The sequence below is a fragment of the Polypterus senegalus genome, chromosome 6 (assembly GCF_016835505.1).
Source record: "Polypterus senegalus isolate Bchr_013 chromosome 6, ASM1683550v1, whole genome shotgun sequence".
NCBI lineage: Eukaryota > Metazoa > Chordata > Cladistia > Polypteriformes > Polypteridae > Polypterus > Polypterus senegalus.
The window spans coordinates 164,231,418-164,250,452 of record NC_053159.1 but is presented as its reverse complement, the minus strand read 5'-3'; the positions used below and the strand labels follow the sequence as shown (position 1 = coordinate 164,250,452).

The 19,035-nt window shown below is 35.5% G+C and overlaps 1 protein-coding gene across 2 annotated transcripts in view; it reads left to right on the top strand.

Moving 5' to 3' along the window:
- pla2r1 (phospholipase A2 receptor 1) overlaps positions 1–19,035 on the top strand; it is a 129,482-nt gene that overhangs the window by 48,357 nt on the left and 62,090 nt on the right. For both annotated transcript variants that reach the window (XR_005634155.1, XM_039757472.1), the window contains exons 12-14: positions 6,737–6,942; positions 8,426–8,571; positions 9,499–9,580. Coding sequence is in view for 1 of the 2 variants with exons in the window: in XM_039757472.1 (XP_039613406.1) it covers positions 6,737–6,942; positions 8,426–8,571; positions 9,499–9,580 (434 nt within the window). In the remaining variant the exon portion in view is untranslated. The remainder of the gene's footprint in view (positions 1–6,736; positions 6,943–8,425; positions 8,572–9,498; positions 9,581–19,035) is intronic.

Here is a 19,035-nt window from a genome sequence, read left to right as displayed (position 1 = left end):
GGGATGGATATTTGAGGAGTAAACTGCAAGACAATGATTTTATTTTTATATTATGTACATTAAAGAGCCATCAACAACAAGTCAAATTAATAATAAATTGAACACGTACAAAAGTTTGTTGATGATACTGCTATCGTGGCCTGAACAGGAGTGGGCAGGAGGGGAGAATAGGAACCTAATCAAGGACTCTGTTAAATGGTGCGACTCAAACCACTTACACCTGAACATCAGCAAAACCAAGGAGCTGGTGGTGGATTTTAGGAGGCCCAGGCCCCTCTTGGACCCAATGATTATCAGAGGCGACTGTGTGCAGAGGGTACAGACCTATATATACCTGGGAGTGCAGCTGGATGATAAATTGGACTGGACTGCCAATACTGATGCTCTGTACAAGAGAGGACAGAGCCGACTATACTTCCTTAGAAGACTGGCGTCCTTCAACATCTGCAATAAGATGCTGCAGATGTTTTATCAGACAGTTGTGGCGAGCGCCCTCTTCTACGCAGTGGTGTGCTGGGGAGGCAGCATAAAGAAGAGAGATGCCTCATGCCTGGATAAACTGGTGAGGAAGGCAGGCTCTATTGTAGGCACGGAGCTGGACAGTTTGACATCCGTGGCAGAGCGACGGGCGCTGAGGGGATTAATAAAGTATCTTATCTATCTATCTAAAAGTAAAGTTGAATAAATCAGACTCTACAGCTGCATAAATAAAAGGTAGAAGTACCACTTCCACTTCCAGGTAACGGAAATAGCCCAAAAGTTTACAGAAATCTACATTTTGTACCTAATACTTGTATGCAAAATTTGGTTGACCTAACTGAAAGCGTAGTCAAGTTATTGTGTTTACATAAACAAACATGCGTGCGCACACACACACAGACAGACATAATTCCAAAAATGGTATTTTCGGAATAAGGGAGGTCTAAAATGTCAAGATTCATCAAAATCTTGAAAGGGAATTTTTGGAGGATTCCAATACTTTCCCTGTATTTGTAAACGAGAAAGTCAGGGAGGTCTAAAACGTCTAGATTCATCAAAATTTTGACATCAAATCTTTGGACGAATTCAATACTTTCCCTATACTTTGTATACGAGAAAGTAAAAAGGCAGGGGTTAGTTGAATGCAAATGAGGACCAGCTGGTATCTGAATAAGATGGTGATATTCAGCAAACAGGATACTGAAACTTAAATGTAAACTCAGAAGAAGAAACTTGCTGTGACTAAACACTAGCAGTATGTTTCATCACTTGAAAACACAATCAAATCATAGGATACATGTACAGCCCTAAGAAAAGAAATTAACAAATGCACTCATGGTCAACATGAATTTCCAAATCATCATTCTTTAACACAAGCATTCGCTAGTACCACTTTACGCAAATGATTCACGCAGAAGGAACAACATAATAATGTCATTGCATACTTCATTTCAAAAGTTCACAAGGAATGTAACACATTAACTTTCTGTTTTTTAATCGTAAATCAGGGCAAATTTAATTTTACTTTTACTGTTAAACTTTACTCTGATCTTTTTTCACAAAATGTAGATTATTTCTAGGATATTATTGTTGAAAATGAAAATGTATACAGTGATCCCCCGCCTGTCGCGGAAGTTAGGATGAAAGATATACTGTATTTTGTAGAGACCCCTTGGGAGAGTTTAGCGGAATGAAAAAATCTCAACTTTATTTAAAAAAAGGAAACTTCCTACCATGTACACATGCAAGTAAGAATTTCACTGTACGCTGTACATTTGACAATAATGAATATTCAGTCTGTTAATTATTCAAAATTTTTATGTGCAGTGTGCAGTATGTTAATATTCTCTACATGTTAAATAAATATTGTTTTTCCACAAATGTTGACATTGAGGTGTGTGTGTCTGTAATAGTTATGCTTAATTAAAACATAACCTTTAACCGTATTATTTAATACACAAGTTGAGTTATCTAGGTGCCATGATAACTAAACACTGTTTAAAAAGTAGTATTTCTGAACCAGCATTATTAAAGTATTGTTAATTTATTCTTATTGATTTAAATGTGTAAAATTTATAGCAATATTTATTTGAGGTCACATCGCCCGGCACTAGACAGGAATAGGGCTGAGAATGGGAAGTTAACAGATCATATTAAGTTAAACAATCATCCTAATTCCTCTCAGCAAAGAATTGTTTGACTCTGTCAGTCTGGACGATGCTAGTTGGGACAGAGTCCTTGTAAAAAAGACAGAATTTAGAGAGGACAGGGATAATGGCAGGGTAGAAGAGAGTTAATTACCAGACAAATATTTTTTATGCAGTCACCGTTTGAATAACACACACTTTAATTTTTTGGTTGGTTTATTTAGCAATTACTTTTGGTATGTCTGTTTCTGCATATGTGTTGTTTTGGAGTATGTCTGTACAAGAACATCCAAAGCGGTTATGTGGTATCTGAGTTTAACTGCTTTTTTCCGAGTCTTAAACCCTGGCCTTGAGGAATGATAATATGTTCAGGAGTGAACAACAGCTGAAGAGTGATTGTTGTCTCTTATCAATAACTGGATTAAGTCCCCATTCATCAGCTACAAATATTTTCTACTACCTGAGCAAATGTGTTTCTTCCACAGCTGATGTTTTGAGAGAAAGTAAATAAGCATTTAAAACTTTGAATGCAGAGTTTATATTGCTTCTGTTCACCAGAACAGGTTACATACAATATAAGCACCTGTAAAGCCAAACTACAAAGATGCCTGCATTAGGATCCTTTTTTCAAAAACAAACCGTAAGAGTTCTAAACTTGTTTTACACCCAGGAAATTAATCACTAATCAAAGAACTTTGAAGACAAGCCCCTTTGTAGATAATAGCAGCAGATAAGTACCATCACCTCGGTGGATCGAGTTTCTTGATTTTTATGAATCACTTTTTAGAATATATCCTAGAATTTTATTTGCCTTTTAATTGATTTTCAAATTTTTTCAATAATGAGCATGTTGTATCGGTGAACACCCCCAAACACTTTTGAAAGGCTAATTCAAAGGTCAGTGTCACCTATCTTGTATTTACAAGTAACATTCCTTTAACCTGTTTGCACTTGCTTTCAATAAGCTGCATTTCACATATATTTGCCCAGTTTCAAATATCATCTGGGCTACTTTGAATTGTTTTTGCTGTTGCTGCAGTATTATTTGCACTCCCTCTTTGGTAGAGTTTGGTGCTATCTGTATATTCTGCCACTTTACATGTTGTACCAGAATGAGTCTTTTCAATCTACTGTGTATTTCAAGCACTAATGTTTATAGTGCAGATTCCTGAATGACTGCATTGATTACCTCACCCAGCTGAGAACATTCTCTTGTTATCTGTAGCCTGAAATCATGTGTTCTAAATTAGTGCTGATGCTAGTGGCTTAAAGTTTTAGAATGTATATGGTGTGGTGCCTGATCAAATGCCTTAATAAACTGAAATGTTTTTTGTTTTTTTAAAATTGGCTGCCATTGCTTGTAATATTATTTTTTATACGTCTAGTCTCCTATTGTTTTTCTGGCTGTACTTTCCATAAGGTTTTTTTTGACTGAGGCATTCCTTTTAGTTCTTCTTTTGTAAAATACTTCAGTAAACCATTTATTTTGTTCATTCTCCATTCCTGTTTATTTTCATTGATTTCTAATGTGCATTTGTGAGACTTTTAACTTCATACATGGGGCTATTACTGGAGAGTTTGACTGTGAGATGCTCATGTTCAGGCTTTCACCTCAGGCTGGGCGACCAGTTTCATTTTTCCGATTTCTTGCCTAGTTGAACATCAGCTTTTTAATATAACTGTATTTATTTATTTTTTAATGACTTGGCTTGTATTAGTTTTGTGTTCCCAGTACATTATCAAGTTATCTCCTCTGCTACTGATTCTAAACAATCAGTCTGTTCATGCGTGCAAATTAATGGCTATAAAAAACACTACAGATATATGGCCATAAATTTGATAAAAGCCTTACTATCGTGCTTCAAGTCAGAATTAATGAAAATATTAAGCAACTAGCAAAATACCCGCGCTTTGCAGCGGAGAAGTAGTGTGTTAAAGAAGTAATGAAAAAGAAAAGGAAACATTTTGAAAATAACGTAACATGATTGTCAATGTAATCAATGTAATTGTTTTGTCACTGTTACCTATATCTATATCTATATATACTGTATATATATATATATATATATATATATATATATCTCCTTTGGGGTGCGAGTAGCTGTTGCTGGGGGTGCCAAAATCTATCGAGGAAGAAAAATGAAAAACATTATTTGTACAAAATCTTAATTTATCTATCCATTCCTAAATAATTAAATGGGCAGGCTATTTCATATCAGTGCAATATGCTGCTTGTTAAAACGGATGACTCCTGCTCTTAGTGCTGCGTGGGTATTATGAACTATCGTATCTGTTCAAGTTCTATTTAAATTTTAAAAATAACTAACTTTTATTTAGTCGACAGAAATATGTTTGGTAGGAATGTAAGTTAAATTTAGTCATCATTGCATACATTTTTCATCACCATAGAAATTTAAAGACTAAATTCAACTTACATTCCTACCAAAGATATTTCTGTCGACTAAATAGAACCTACTTATATCCAAATTCGAGCTATTGAGCTGTCGCCTGCCTGCCTGGATAAGTCACCCTCGCTTCGCTCTTACTTTTTTACTGTTCATTTAATCATGGCTAGTCGCGAAAAAATTAGAACATGAAAGGAGGATTACACTGAGTATGGCTTTATCAAAATAATTATTGATGGCGAATAAAGTATCCATTATTCATAAAGCTTCAATTGGTGATCTGTTTTTCTGCGTTAACCTCATATTTTTTCATAGTTCTTCTCAAACCAAGGGGGTGCGAGGGTAAAATGAATCGGGAAGCGCTGATATATATATTGAATATATTGAAATAGTTTTACTGTCAAATAATGCAAACAGTACGCGGCATGTGTTTTGCCCTAATTCTGGGCTCATCAGGCGTAAACACTCACTGCACCCCCTCTCGGGAATCATATATATATATATATATATATAGCCACAATAAATGCCTTTATTTTATAGACAAACCAGGGATGAACAAGTTCCTTTCTACTGCAACCACAGCCGCGACAGACATAAAAAACATCAATAATAACTCATAAACTTGCAATATTATTTAGGAAAATTGCAACATTTTACTCACTAAAAATTCGGATTATTTGTAAACAAAATCCATCGTCCTCTCTTTCCTTAAAAACAGTTCAATTATTCTGTCGTATGGATTAACAGTGCGCTTCAGTTCCATCAAAACCTCACTTTCTATTGCCATCGAAGCTAATGCTGAAAGGCGAACCCGCCCTATGGTATTTCTGGCATAAGTTTGATTTCGCTTTAGGGCTGAAAATGTCCGCCCGACAGAAGCAGTGTAAACAGGAATGCTCACCGCCAAATATACCAATGTGAACAGCTGCCCCATGCTCTCCTTCAGATTTTTCTGATGAAGGAAGTCAAGGAGATCAGTGGGAGATTCTCCTGCAAAATCACCCATGGCATACATTACAGTCAGTTCTGTTTTTAGTCGAGACAGATCAAAAAGCGCTCTGTGGCTCTTGTGTTAACTGGAGAAGGCTGCATGCGTGAAATTTTTCTTGTATTCCCGAAACTTCTGGGGCTGGAGGAGCGTGACAAACATCAGGTTTTCATGGTCTTGAAATTTGGTCTGTGTCTGGCAAATAATATTGTCCAGAATACTGCCATGGAGGTGGCCGTAGTGCACGCGACGATCTTTCGCTCGGAGCGTTTGCGGTGCGTTCAATGGTCTCGTAGAGTTCCTCATATCGGCTTCTATCCAATCAATGGGTCTGAATACGGTGACGTTGCCGTACGCCTGCTAGAGGGCCCTACTGACACCAACTCAAAATCTGATTGGTTGAAGCAACAGGTTAATCGACATTTATTCTGTGTTAGAGTGCCTCCACAACAGATTGTGAAAGCCTCTCTGCCTGGCAACAAATGATGGCTGAAATGTGATTGGTTAAATTCTTTAATACGAAACTCTGCCTCCCATGGCTATCGAGCTGCAGTCTATTACAGTATTTGGGCGAAAATACGTTCCAGTTATGACCATTACGCATAGAATTTCGAAATGAAACCTACCCAACTTTTGTAAGTAAGCTGTAAGGAATGAGCCTGCCAAATTTCAGCCTTCTACCTACACGGGAAGTTGGAGAATTAGTGATGAGTGAGTCAGTCAGTGAGGGCTTTGCCTTTTATTAGTATAGATGCCTACTGTGTATGTATGCTGAGTAGAGGCATGACACTTAGCTCCTGCATCTGAATTCGCTTCTCAGTTTTATTTTTGACAATAAAATTATGTTAATCTCCACAAAGTTCTTTTGAATCAGATAAATGAGACTGCAAGTTAAGGTTTTCAGCATGAGATTTGTGTGTGTTTAGGAGTGTTCAACCATTTGATCCACACTCCCTTTCTTTGACTTCTTTTTGTGGGCAGTTACAGCATATTATTTTATATAATATTAATTATTTATGATTTAGCAAATGTAGGCATCCTGTTCATACAAACGTAACTATTTAAAAATAAGAAAAGAACTGTTTTCAGTTAACCTTTTTTACCTAGATATGAACTTAAGGTGGGAGACCCACAAATATGAGAATAACAGTTATTCATATGACAATTATTTTTCTCTATCATATGTAATTATGGAATGCATTTATTTTTTATTACAGCCAGTGCTGGTGGATGTGTGGCTATAGCTGGTGGCAACTTTCTTGGACGCTGGGAAGTTAAAGACTGCAAATCTTTCAGAGCTTTTTCAATATGTAGGAAACCAATTGGCCCTCTGAAAGAATCTAAATTATCAGATAACATTAATGTATATGGATCTTGCCCAATTACTTGGGAGTCGACGTCTGAATTGCTTTATTGTTATAAGGTAATGCAAATATAATTTATTTTGTTATTAATATTACCAGGGTATCCTCAAAATTACGTCACTTAATGCTAAGTTTATTAGAATTGTAATTTGTTAATCTAAATTAAGATGGAATGCTAATCCATTTGATATTTATTTTATTTGGAATTCCCTTAGGAGGTGGGGGAAATATTAAAACTGTATTTTTTAGTTTTCATTGCAATTTGTCTCATAATCTGTTAATTATATTTTTAATGTGAACTGTGAGCAACCATGTTAAAATCTACTGTATATACTCGAGTATAAGTCGGGTCTTGAAATCCGAAAAATCAATCATAAAATCACACCCTGACTTATAAGCCCATTCAAAAATATGACACTTTTTTTTTTTTAATATCTTGTTGGTTCCTCCAGTTTCTCAGACACATCGAATTTTGTTGCAGCATCACAGTTACCAACTTCTTTCTTCACTTCAATAACTTTTAATTTAAAACCAGCTTCATATTCCCTTCTGATCGAACGCTCCATCGAAAATAAGAGATGCTCTTACGATAAAGGTGTATGAGGGTGTGAGATACACAAAACAGTGCAAACGTCGCTTCAGAATAGTTCTGGTATTACCATGTGGTCATGTAGGCATAATGCATAGAAAAAAAAGACAGTGTGCTTCATGGTTACTTTCTCAGGTGGGCGTTAGCACATCATAATCTCTTGGACCAATAGCGTGAGTTTTCCGAATTCGATTTATATGACCAACATTATAAAATACCGGAAATTATATGGTAAAATCTTATCTGTGGGAGAATTTAAACGCGAGTATATACGGTAATTATCCCAGGCAATTTCAGTTAGAAATAATATTATTTCTGTTTAATAAAAGAAGATAGTATATTTTCCAAAAAAAATAACTCACCAAAGTATTTTTTCATCCTCACCACAAATAAGAATAATGTCTGATTAAAACCTAGCCTAGAAATGTAAACCATTATTTTGCAGGCCACATTGATTCACTTTCACAATCCTAATTTATAATTGCTAGTCTATGTAAAATTTGTCTTTGGGTTATGGTAAGGACTGTCAATAAAAATTGTATTGAAGTTAAAGTGTTCGGTGATATTATTCTGCTGAGCCACTGTGCCCACACACTTGTTCCTTACAAAATGAGGAATGCAATTTATAAATTATTGTGTTTTTAAACAGTTTATGTTGATTAAGTATAATTCTAAGCATTGTCCTGGATTGAGCTTGTATTTTTTTGGTTATGAGATTTTACACATCCACATTCTCAAATGATTTGTATTTAATTGCGCATTTCTATAATGGTGGCTTGCTTTGCTGAATTTTCAAATTGGTGCAATTCAAATTTAAGATATTCATTAAATTTGATTTAAAATTTTTTTTTTCTTGTTCTATTTTAAATTTAATCATTGTTCTTCAGATATTAAGAATCACTTTAAAAGTTAGGTGTAATTTTTATACATTCATTTATTTCAAACATTTCCAGGTGTTTCACAGTGAGAAAGTACTTTTGAAGAGATCATGGGATGAAGCCAGTTTTTTTTGTCAGGCTCTTGGAGCCAACCTTGTAAGTTTCAGTCATCATGATGAGGAAAGATTTGTGGCAGAGCTTTTGAAGAATACTTTTGAAAGGTAATTACAGCCACACACTTTAGGACTAATGTTGCATCTTCAGGAACTGATGAAATTTTCAAATAGCATAATAAAGACATCTGTATGAAGAATGAAACAAAAGTGATTTATTTTTGGATTATAACCTTAATTTAGGGGGGCATCCTTTAAAACAAAATAGGCAATAATTTAAACGCTTGTTCAGCTAACAAAGTGTGCAGGTTTTTAAAAATTACTTTAAGTGCTCTTTACTCTTGTCATTTTGTCAAAGGCTGTGACTTGTGTAGGTGTGTCTTTTTAAATCAAGTTTGTACATTTGTGAGTTTTTATGTTTTTTTTTCAGCTTGAAAAATGAAATTTGGATTCTTCATTTAAGAGTGTCCTCTGTGTTTGCAGTATGTACTGTGTTTGTACAGGAAACAATTGGAATTTCCCTGAGATTTGTTCTACTCCTTAAACTCTTTATCTAATGGTTTGGCTCTGACACATAGGAATGTTTGTTTATTTAAATAATTTTGATCAGATTGTCTTTTGGGGCTTCATCTTTAGGTTCACGTAGATGTCTGAGTAGTCCAGTCCAGGATTCACAACTCCTCTTGCAGTGTTAATAGATGTTTCCAAGAGTATCTTTTAGGTATTGGTATTCTGGATGTCATCATTCTTCTTTCGCCATATTACAGTAGATAGTCTCAATGTACAGGGGTCTTTTTTGTGTTCCTACTCTCTTTCAAAATAAGTTAAAATCAAGTAACTTTAGATTTAAAAATTGCATTTTCTTCTGTCAGCTTGCTAGTCCGTTACAAAGAGCTTTAAAAAATTCCAAATTCTGCTTAAATCACTACTACTGCAGCGCTTTTCTAATTGTGCTTTCCGTCTCATTTACACTTTCCTGCTAATGCTGTTTAATTACAACAAAGCTAAATTGTCCTTTTTCTCCTTCTTCTTCAGTGAAGAACGATGGTTCTGGGTAGGATTTAATAAAAGAAGACCTGATGCAGGGGGTGCATGGGAATGGTCTGATGGCACTGCAGTAAGTACAAAAATAAATGAGTAAAACTGCTATTTTTTCTCAAGTAAATCTGTGTTAATCTGTATTTTACAGTTTTCTGAAGCTAGTACATTAGATCAGATTTGTCTTATGTTTGAAACACTAACAAGATATTTAACTTAAGAAATATTTCTGAACATCATTACTGCAATATTTATCTGATAATTATGCTTTATATTATGAAAAATACATTTTTGTAAAATTATTATGTAACTATTAGTGTGCAATCCACTGTAATAGTAAGGCTTTAATGAAAGAGAACAAATGAACATATGTCCCTGAGGTAAATTTGGAATTTTTTAACACAGAGTAGTCTATAAAATATCTGTGTGTGTCAATTGTAGAAAATACGTAAGTAGTACTGTGAGTGGGTGCACATAGCTGTCTGCTACATCCTACTAGTGGTTAATTATGTTGAAGAGGATCAGAGTGGACATGATCACAAAACCTGTGGTATGCTGTGGTTTTGTGTGTGTGTGTGTTTGTTTGTGTGCATGTTTATGTGTTTATTTTGATGAAATGATTGAGTCTCTGCATGCCAAAATGACCAATTGTCAAAATGTATGAGTCTACACGTGCCAAGCAAAAGAGTGGGAAATACTGCAAGACATTTTACTACTGGTTGTCCATGCACATTTCATTGTGAAAAGTATAATCGACTCTCTTTTAATGAGCTTAGTCGCACAGGGGTCTGTGAGGTTCTTAATCCTGGCTTGTATGTATGTATGTATGTATGTATGTGTATATATTAGTATCATCCCGGTGAGGGTGAAGCCTAGAGGAAAAAGGACTGTTGAGTCTAGTGGGGAGGGCAGGGAGTGACGTGGAGGCCTGCCGTTGGGGATGTGATTGACAATATAAGGAAGAGAAGGGGTGGTTCCCTGAGCAGAGGGACAGAGGAATGGACGTGGGGATTTCTGGATGGTTCAGTGGATAATTGTAAATAGTTCTTGTTTTTTTTTGTTTGTTTTATAGTCATGTATTTTTCTTAGACGGTTACAAGTAAAGTGTTCTGTAATCACTTCTTTGTCTTGCATGACTTCCTTTTTGAATCTGTTACGGTGAGGTCACAACTATATATATATATATATATATATATATATATATATATATAGCCCTGAACATGAACACACTAGACAGTCCTGGGTTCAAACAAATGTTGTTTTATTACAAGATACCTTGTTTACACAATCACAAATCACAAATTGCTTTCTCTCCTCTAAATCACCTCATTCTTTCAAACAACCGCACTGTTCTCCTTCAGTTGAGTGTTATCTTCCTTTCTTCCAGCTCTGACTCTCCTGGACAAAGTGCAGTCTCTTTTAATGTGGACAAGGGGGCACTTCTGGTGTCACAACATGGCCTTTTGGAAGCACTTCCAGGTTATAAGAGAGGCAGGGATGCCCCCCACTGTCAGCACCCTCAGTTGTCTGCCAGGGACCCCTACAGGGCTGCTCCTCTGGACTCCAACTCTCATGCAGCACTGCAGGTGTCCCAACTGGGACTCTATATGCGGAACACTGCCACCTATCAAAGTGTGGGATGAACTGCTCCATGCCGTCATATACTGCAAATCCCTGTATTTTTCGGGCATCCCATCTACGACTGAAATCATCAGTCATCCTGGCCTGATATTGCCTCCATTTAGTCCATCCTTCCATTATAGCATCCATTCCATTTCAGCGCTGTCATGGGTGGGACGCCCAACTGTCCTCGGCGGTATCTAATATATATATTTTATATAAAAAATGCCAACCATGCTCCCTCTTAAGCTGAGCATGCAAGCGATTGCTCATACATTTTTGGGAGCGTTATTCGTTCACAAAAAGACACAATTTTCAAACAAAATTAAACTATAAAATGGATTAAACTAAATCAGTAAGCAACCATATCTGAATGAGTTTTAAACTAAATTGCGGTATATGAAACAGTCTGTGCTGTTGTTTTTTTTTCTCTTCTGCTGTGGTGTTTTTTGGACACTTTAACACGTCTAAGTGAAAAGCTTAAGAGAGTTCAAGAAGTAGATCTAAGAAATGCTATTTTGTGTTAAAGACAAATGGCTGATGGAATGTTTTGCTAAAAAAGAATTACTGCATATCGCCAGACAGCACATGCTTTCTGGGAGAAATTTTGAACCACTTAGAGATGGATTGTAGCATTTGCAAAATATGCTTGAAAGCAGTATCTTTTAATGAATGCGTCTCAGGAAAGGCATAAAGCAACTGGGAAGAGGAACATCTCAAACAACATATGAACCTGAAATCTTGTATCAATTCATTCACAAAACTTAAAAATCAATCAAAAGGTTTGTTGAAAAAAATATTAATAGAATCTAAAAAAGAACATGAAGACAGCCAAGAACTTACACAGTGAAAATAAGTGGCATCTGATGAGGTAAATGTTTTAACAGATAACATTTGCTGGATTTTGAAAATAAATTTTTCTATGTTGGCAGTTCAGGATATTCATGATCGTATTGCTAAATATATGAAAATGCTAGATAAGAAAGTAAGAATTACACCATTGAGTGCATAAATTCAACAATCAAAATATATGTATTAAAAGAAATTAAAAAATCAGCCAACCACACATTGACAGTCAATGAATCATACATTTTTTAAAATATAAAAAAATGTATTTGCTGGCTTAAAAAAACATCATGTGACAGTTTATCTATTCTTGGAGCTATTCAACAGTTTTATATGAAAAAAGTTAAATTTGAAACAGATTGTAATGTTTACCTTGGATGGCACAATTAGACATGCTGGGCAAACAAAAATGTTTAGCTTCTCTTTTGTGCCAATCCATTCCACACTTACTGTACCAGAGTTACATTGTGTGGCACATTGTTAGGACATGGGTATAGGTGAATCTTGGAGAGACGTTCACTTGATGAGTGCTACTGAGACTTTGCAAAGGGCAATTTGCACAATTTTCTGCAGGTCAATCTGTTAAGAAGACAAAATATGAAGAACTTGTCCAAACTGGGAAGGTAGATGTGGTTGTGTTTAAACATATAAATGACGTTAGGTGGCTCTCCAAATATTTTACAGTAAATTCTATGATTAGGAACTATGATGTATCTATCTATCTATCTATTGGTGGTGAAAAACTGTGGAGGAAAATGATGATTCTATTCAGAAATGCTGCTTGGATGAATTACAAAATTAGAACATCATGTTGCTATCTCAATACTTAATTATGTTCTAACTGAATGGGCAGAGTTATGCAGCCTTTTGCAAAGAAGTGTAATTTCAACTGTTGAAATCAGAAACTTGAGTCACAGTATCTTTGAAACAAAACAACATCTCCAGGAAGAAACACATAATCTTCTCTCTTCATTTCAGTGTCCATTTAAAAAAAATCAGTAATCACTTTTATCTTGTGGTCATGTGAGCATATGGACAATCAGCTTCCAGTCAAAGAATTGAAAGATTAGTTTGTCTTTGATTCGGAATGTTTCTTTGCACCTGAAAATCTGAAAAATGTTTCATAAATATAGATAAACAGGCATGCACTCAAATATTGCGCTGTATTGGAGAAAGTTACAAACATCCTTTTAAAAGGATCTTACTTCTTCGATAAAAATTAGTTACTCTTAAACCTGTCTATTAATCTACCACTTAATTCTAGCCATAACTATTTTGCTAGATTCTTCCAACCCAGAGTCATTTTTCTTTATCTTCCATCCAGCTACCAGTTGCTTGATAAGAAAATCCAAAAAAAAAAATAGTCACTTGCCTGAGCTTTGCATTCAGAGAACAGCACCACCTGAACACCCAAAGATACACTGCATCCCAAGTCTTTGCCTTTTTGAGTTAAAGAATTAGGTTCCACTGGCCTATCTCTGATCTGCCAATCTAACATTGTAAGACACTGCCTACTGAGTACCATTGCAAATGCAGTTTCAGTAAGGGAGACTGACCATACCCCTGGAAATATATAGAAACCCTGAACATTTTACATGTGGTACTGCTATGTTTGCTTATCCATGCGAGACCTTTGCAGATTCTTTGCAATATGTTAAGGAGCCATATCCCCTTATTTGTTTCTCCTGATTCAGGCTGTAATAATTGTATATGTTCATATATGTTGAGATGGGTGACCACAGCTATTACCTGGCCGGGACGTCAGTGGAATGGAAGGACCGGAGGAGAGAGCATAGCTGAGGCAATACCTCCCTTGGGGCGCTATAGGACAGCCTCCTGGCTGGCTGTGACACCATGGATTCCTGCAGGGCACGCTGGGAGCTGCAGTTTGGTATAGCCCTGTTGGGTTTTGTGGGGGCCGCCAGGGGGCACTGCAGAGCCTTATACTGGACTTCTACTACACCTGGGAGTGATTCCAGGTAATACTGATGTACCACCTGGAACACTCCCAGGACCTGAATAAAAGGAGCCACCTCGCTCCATTCGGAGAGCCAGAGTCGTGAGGAGGTGGATGAAGCTTGCTTGAGAGGGAGTGGAAGGACTGAGAGATGAGAAGGAGAAGTAAAGAACTGTAAATTGTGCTTAGGTACTGTGCCGTGGGGAGAGAGACAACACTCCCCAGCTGTAAAGAAGTTGTGTGTGTTGGACTGGAACTTGTGTTTGCCTGTCTGTGTCATGTTAGGGCAGCTGTACGCGCCCCAGTGGTCCACAATGTCCAAATTTCATAGTGTTATGATATGCACAAGGCCCTATGTTTTGCTGTAAATTGCTTCTATATTGTAAATATATACAGTATATCTATCAAAATGTTTTTAGCCTGCTGTAATTTTTAGCATAACAAGTAGCCCCTTCTTTTACACATAACATTGTGATTTTTATGTGAAATATTTGCTGTACTGCCATTTCAGTCCTGAGCTGTTCTGATAGAATATCTTTTGTATGAAGTCTCACTTCTATGGGAATGTTGAATTCCTTAATTATTCATTCCACAAAACTTTTTTTTTTTGGCAAAAGCATTCTTCCTCACTTCCTATTAACGTGTGTTAATTCAGACAGAAATGTATACTAGCTAAGAAAGTTGTCCTATCCAGAAAGGACCATCGAAGCATTTAGCAACCTAATATTTGAAATGAATTAAAAAGATTTTAACTGTCTTTGCTTCTGATAAAGAAAAAAACTACTTATGTAGCTTTCTAATTCCTGATAAAATGAAGAAAGTACGCATGCATTTATAGGTTGTTACTTGATAAAATCTATCTGCACATTTTTTGGCAATATTAACTTCACTCACTCTGGAATATGGAATGATTAACAAAATAGTATGTAATTTTTAATTCTTTCATTGTCATAACTGTTGTACTTGTTCTACATAAAACACAGTCTCATTTACTTCTGGAACACAGCCAGCACTCTGCTTTAATATACTGTTATTTAGAAGCTGCTCTTTAACATAAGTTGCTACATATAAAATTTAGTGACTACCAGTATCAACTGGCAAATTTCACAAATTTTCATGACTGAATTTTCTCAATATGTTTTATATGTTATTTGCAAAAAGCAAAATCAGTAATCAAGTTTAGTTTTCCAAGCTTAGCAATATTATGTATGATGTTATGTTAAGCTTCAAAACATTTACTTCACAAAGTAATGTGTTTTCTAATGATTACATTTAGACATTTAAGGCTGTTAATGTTTAATTTGAAAGAGTCTCTTGTGTGGCATTTTATCAGTAAATATCGTTTCAGTCTGGTAAGCCTCTACCTGTCATAGACTGAATTCCAAACACATTATGTTCTGGGCATGGAAATCATAAATGTATCAATTTTAGTGAGTATAGCCAAGTTTTAAAGTTTTTACTTGTACTTTTTTTGTACTTGTACCTTTTTTATGGAATTGCTAAATTGTCCTCATTATAGGAAAACAGTATTTCACAACAACATTAAAATATATGCAGTTTACAGTATATTATGTGTAACAAGAAACAGAGTATCACACATCATTGACAGAATCTGTTTAAAACAACATATTCAGTGAAAAGTAGACATTTCTGTAAACTTACATAAAACAGCTAGTATTCAACCATCACTGGCTTTTTTTAAAAGAAATAAAAAATAACAGCCTGTGCCAAATCTTTGAAATTTGTTATTGTCAGATTTCATATATCTACTGATTGACAACATTTTGAATAAACACCTACTCATAGTTTGAAACTAATATTCCCTGCTGAGGAAAAATTAATAATTTAGATTTTCACATGATGGCCTTATGACTCATGAGAGAGCTACATATAGTTGCCTGGGTCCAATCACAGAAGCTCGTTAAAAAAAAGAAGTCCATCTTATCTAAAAATGCAGGTTTTATAGAAAATGGTCTAAATCTGTGAGGTAAATCTGTAAGAAGATGACAAATCAATTCTGGGTATTTGGTTATAATCATCATTTGCACCTCATAATGTATTAACTGCTCTTTTATTTTCTCATGTACTGCACGCTTCTTCATCGGTTACATTTTTTGGTTTTCCTTGTATGTTTTCTTGCACCTTCTTTTTTAAATCATGCCTTTTGCTATAGAGATGATTCAGTGCATTTTCACATATTTTTATTAATGTTTTATATCAATGATTGCTTAAATATGCTCAATGATTCAGTTGAAGTGCTAATTGTGAAGCTCTTTTTCAAGAATTTCACCTAAACTGCTTTTACTCATAAGCCTATTTCCTTGGTTTGTGGTTGTCAGATGGAAAGAAATTGGCTTACACTATGTAAATAATAAATAAATAAAAACATAACAAAATAATTGAATTTTGAAGAGGACCTTAAATGTTCTAATGAAAAAAAGTCTTACAAAATTTGTATCTGTTTTAATGTGTTTGTTTTTCTAAAGATAAAACATATTCCATTGTAGTGAATCACTGGCTTTAAAAACTGAAATATCACGAAACATTTAATAAATGCCATTGTGAACAAAAGCACAATTCTGTAATCAAATGGCCATGACCATTTTAGTCTGGCCACATACAGTATACTACATTAACTTTTTTTTTTATTCTTGCTGCTATTTATCCTAAAATAATATAAATAACATTTTATATACTTTTTTTTTCTAGACCATAAAATACCATATCATAAGACCCAAGAAGGAGAAACAGTGAGAGTTAGGCCAGCACTTTTCTCCAATCTTGGATATTCACATTTATTTTTTTATAAATATTATTTTTATCAGACTGGGTGATACAATACGACAGTGGCCATTGTTCACAGAGCTTGAATATTGCCCCTCTGGGTACTCAAGTTTTACTTTCTCACCACCAAGGTCCTGCAGGGGAGGTTATTTGGTAACTCTAAATTAGCCCCATTATGAGTAATAGTGGACGTCACAATCAATTCATGTACAGCCCAGGGCTTCCTTGCACTTAGTGCTGAAGAAATATGCCTTGGTGCTTTCAGTCCTGAACTGATTAGTGCAGGTCTGAGAATTTTTAATTTGCTTCAACTTGGGTGATATTTCACCATTTAATCCCAGATTTAAATCTATGCACAGGGAAGCAAAATGGATTTAAGACATTGGCCTGTCTTTTTTCCGGCAACAGTCTTCATTCCTTTCAGTATCTCCATGAACACTGTAATATCTCAAATAAAGAATTTGATAAATATCTTCAGGTATGCAGCTGTATTAACTCCTGCTGTCTTGAACCTATTAAAAGCGCTACCTCCTTTGCACAATGGTTTGCAGATTCTTCTTCTAAACTAAAGGAATTAAAACACTTTATCCATTACTGGATAACAGAAATCAATTTTCAAAATATAAATCTATCTTAAAATGGGAAAGACATCTGAACCATGATTTTTCTGATGAGCAGTGGCTGTTGGCCTTGACTAAATTACACAAATCTACACATAGTATTAAACATATAGAACTTAGCTTGAAGATAATCTATAGATGGCATCTTACACCTGTGAAATTAGCTAAAGCCTACTGAAACTGTTCCCCATTTTGCTGGAGGCAGTGTGGCAAAAGTGATAATCTTATGCATTTGTGGTGGCCTTGTAAATCAATTTATCATTACTGGCTGGCAGTTCACAAATTTCTTTCATCCTCTTTAAAACTGAATGTTAAATTAACTCCTCTGTTGGCTTTGCTTGGATTGGGGATAATCAACTATAAACCAAATTGTCACACTTTTATTTTACAAACGTTATTTGCAGCAAGACTGATTAGAGCTTGACAGTGGAAATTATCTATTACCTTAAAAATACCTGACATCTTGGAAGAAATAGATCTCTGTGCTTCTTTTAAAAAATGATTGTAATTAAAAATGATACCTCCCCTAAATATGAAAAGGCTTGGCTATACTGGAATAAAAGCCTATATATTAAATAAAGATGTTACTTTAATTAGGTACTATAAACTAAACTTTATGATTGCACACATTAACAAGTATTCAATGGGTTTGAAGAGGTGAGGCTACCCCTCCCTTTCTTTGTTCCTTCACTACTGCTACTGTATATGTTAATGGTAATGAAGAGTTTTCTCTTTTAGTTCACGGTTCACTGTTCTGTGTAATTTCCATGTATTAACTTGCCCTTTAATTAATGTTTTGCGTAACATTGATAGATAGAGATAATCTCATTGTTGTGTGATTATGTAATATATAATGTTACTGTGCTGTTTTCCTCTGTACATCGGATTGTCTACCCTTTAATAAAATTCAGTTATAAAAAAAAATTGGCATTTTGCATAATTCAAGTCCCGTAATATAAAAGACAGACTCTATACTTGGAAGTGTTTGTAACTAAAAGCTATAGTATATGTCTTTTTAAACTGACTAATCTTTTTGTAAATTCCTGTTAATTTTTCAAAAGATGCTTTTGTTCAAAGATATATGGTAATGCTTATGTCTACAGTTAAAACAGGGTTATTAAACGGAAAGTCAAACAGCAAGCTATATAAAGTGACATTTTATAAGAGGGCCTGTTACATAACAATAAAGGGTACAAATATGTTTCTGCAGATTCTGGGTGTGTGCTGTGTGTTGTCTGTTTCTTGTATGAAATACTGTTATTGAGCATTCGGAAAGACCTCTAGGCTTGAAATTAAGCATTTCAAAATACATTTTCCACATACCTTCTGTATCACTTTCACACATATCTATACATATTCATGCATAAGAAGATAGATAGTGTGGAACGGGCCCCAGACACAGACAGGCGGACAACAGTTTCTCACCCAACACACCCATTTATTCACCGCAACTATATACAATATTTACAAATTAGTGCACGTTCCAGATCCCCCAATAGTCCAGGCCTCACAGTCCTTTGTGCCTCTTCTGGCCGCCCCTAGTCCTCTCTCCAGCTCCGTCCTTCTTCCACCCGACTTCCGCTCTTCTTCTTTCTCTATAGACCTCCTGTCCCCTCCTCACAAGCTTCATCTCCTTCCTCCCAACTCTGGCTCGTCTACTGGAAGGAGGCGGCCCCTTTTATTATGACCCGGATGAGCCCCAGGTGC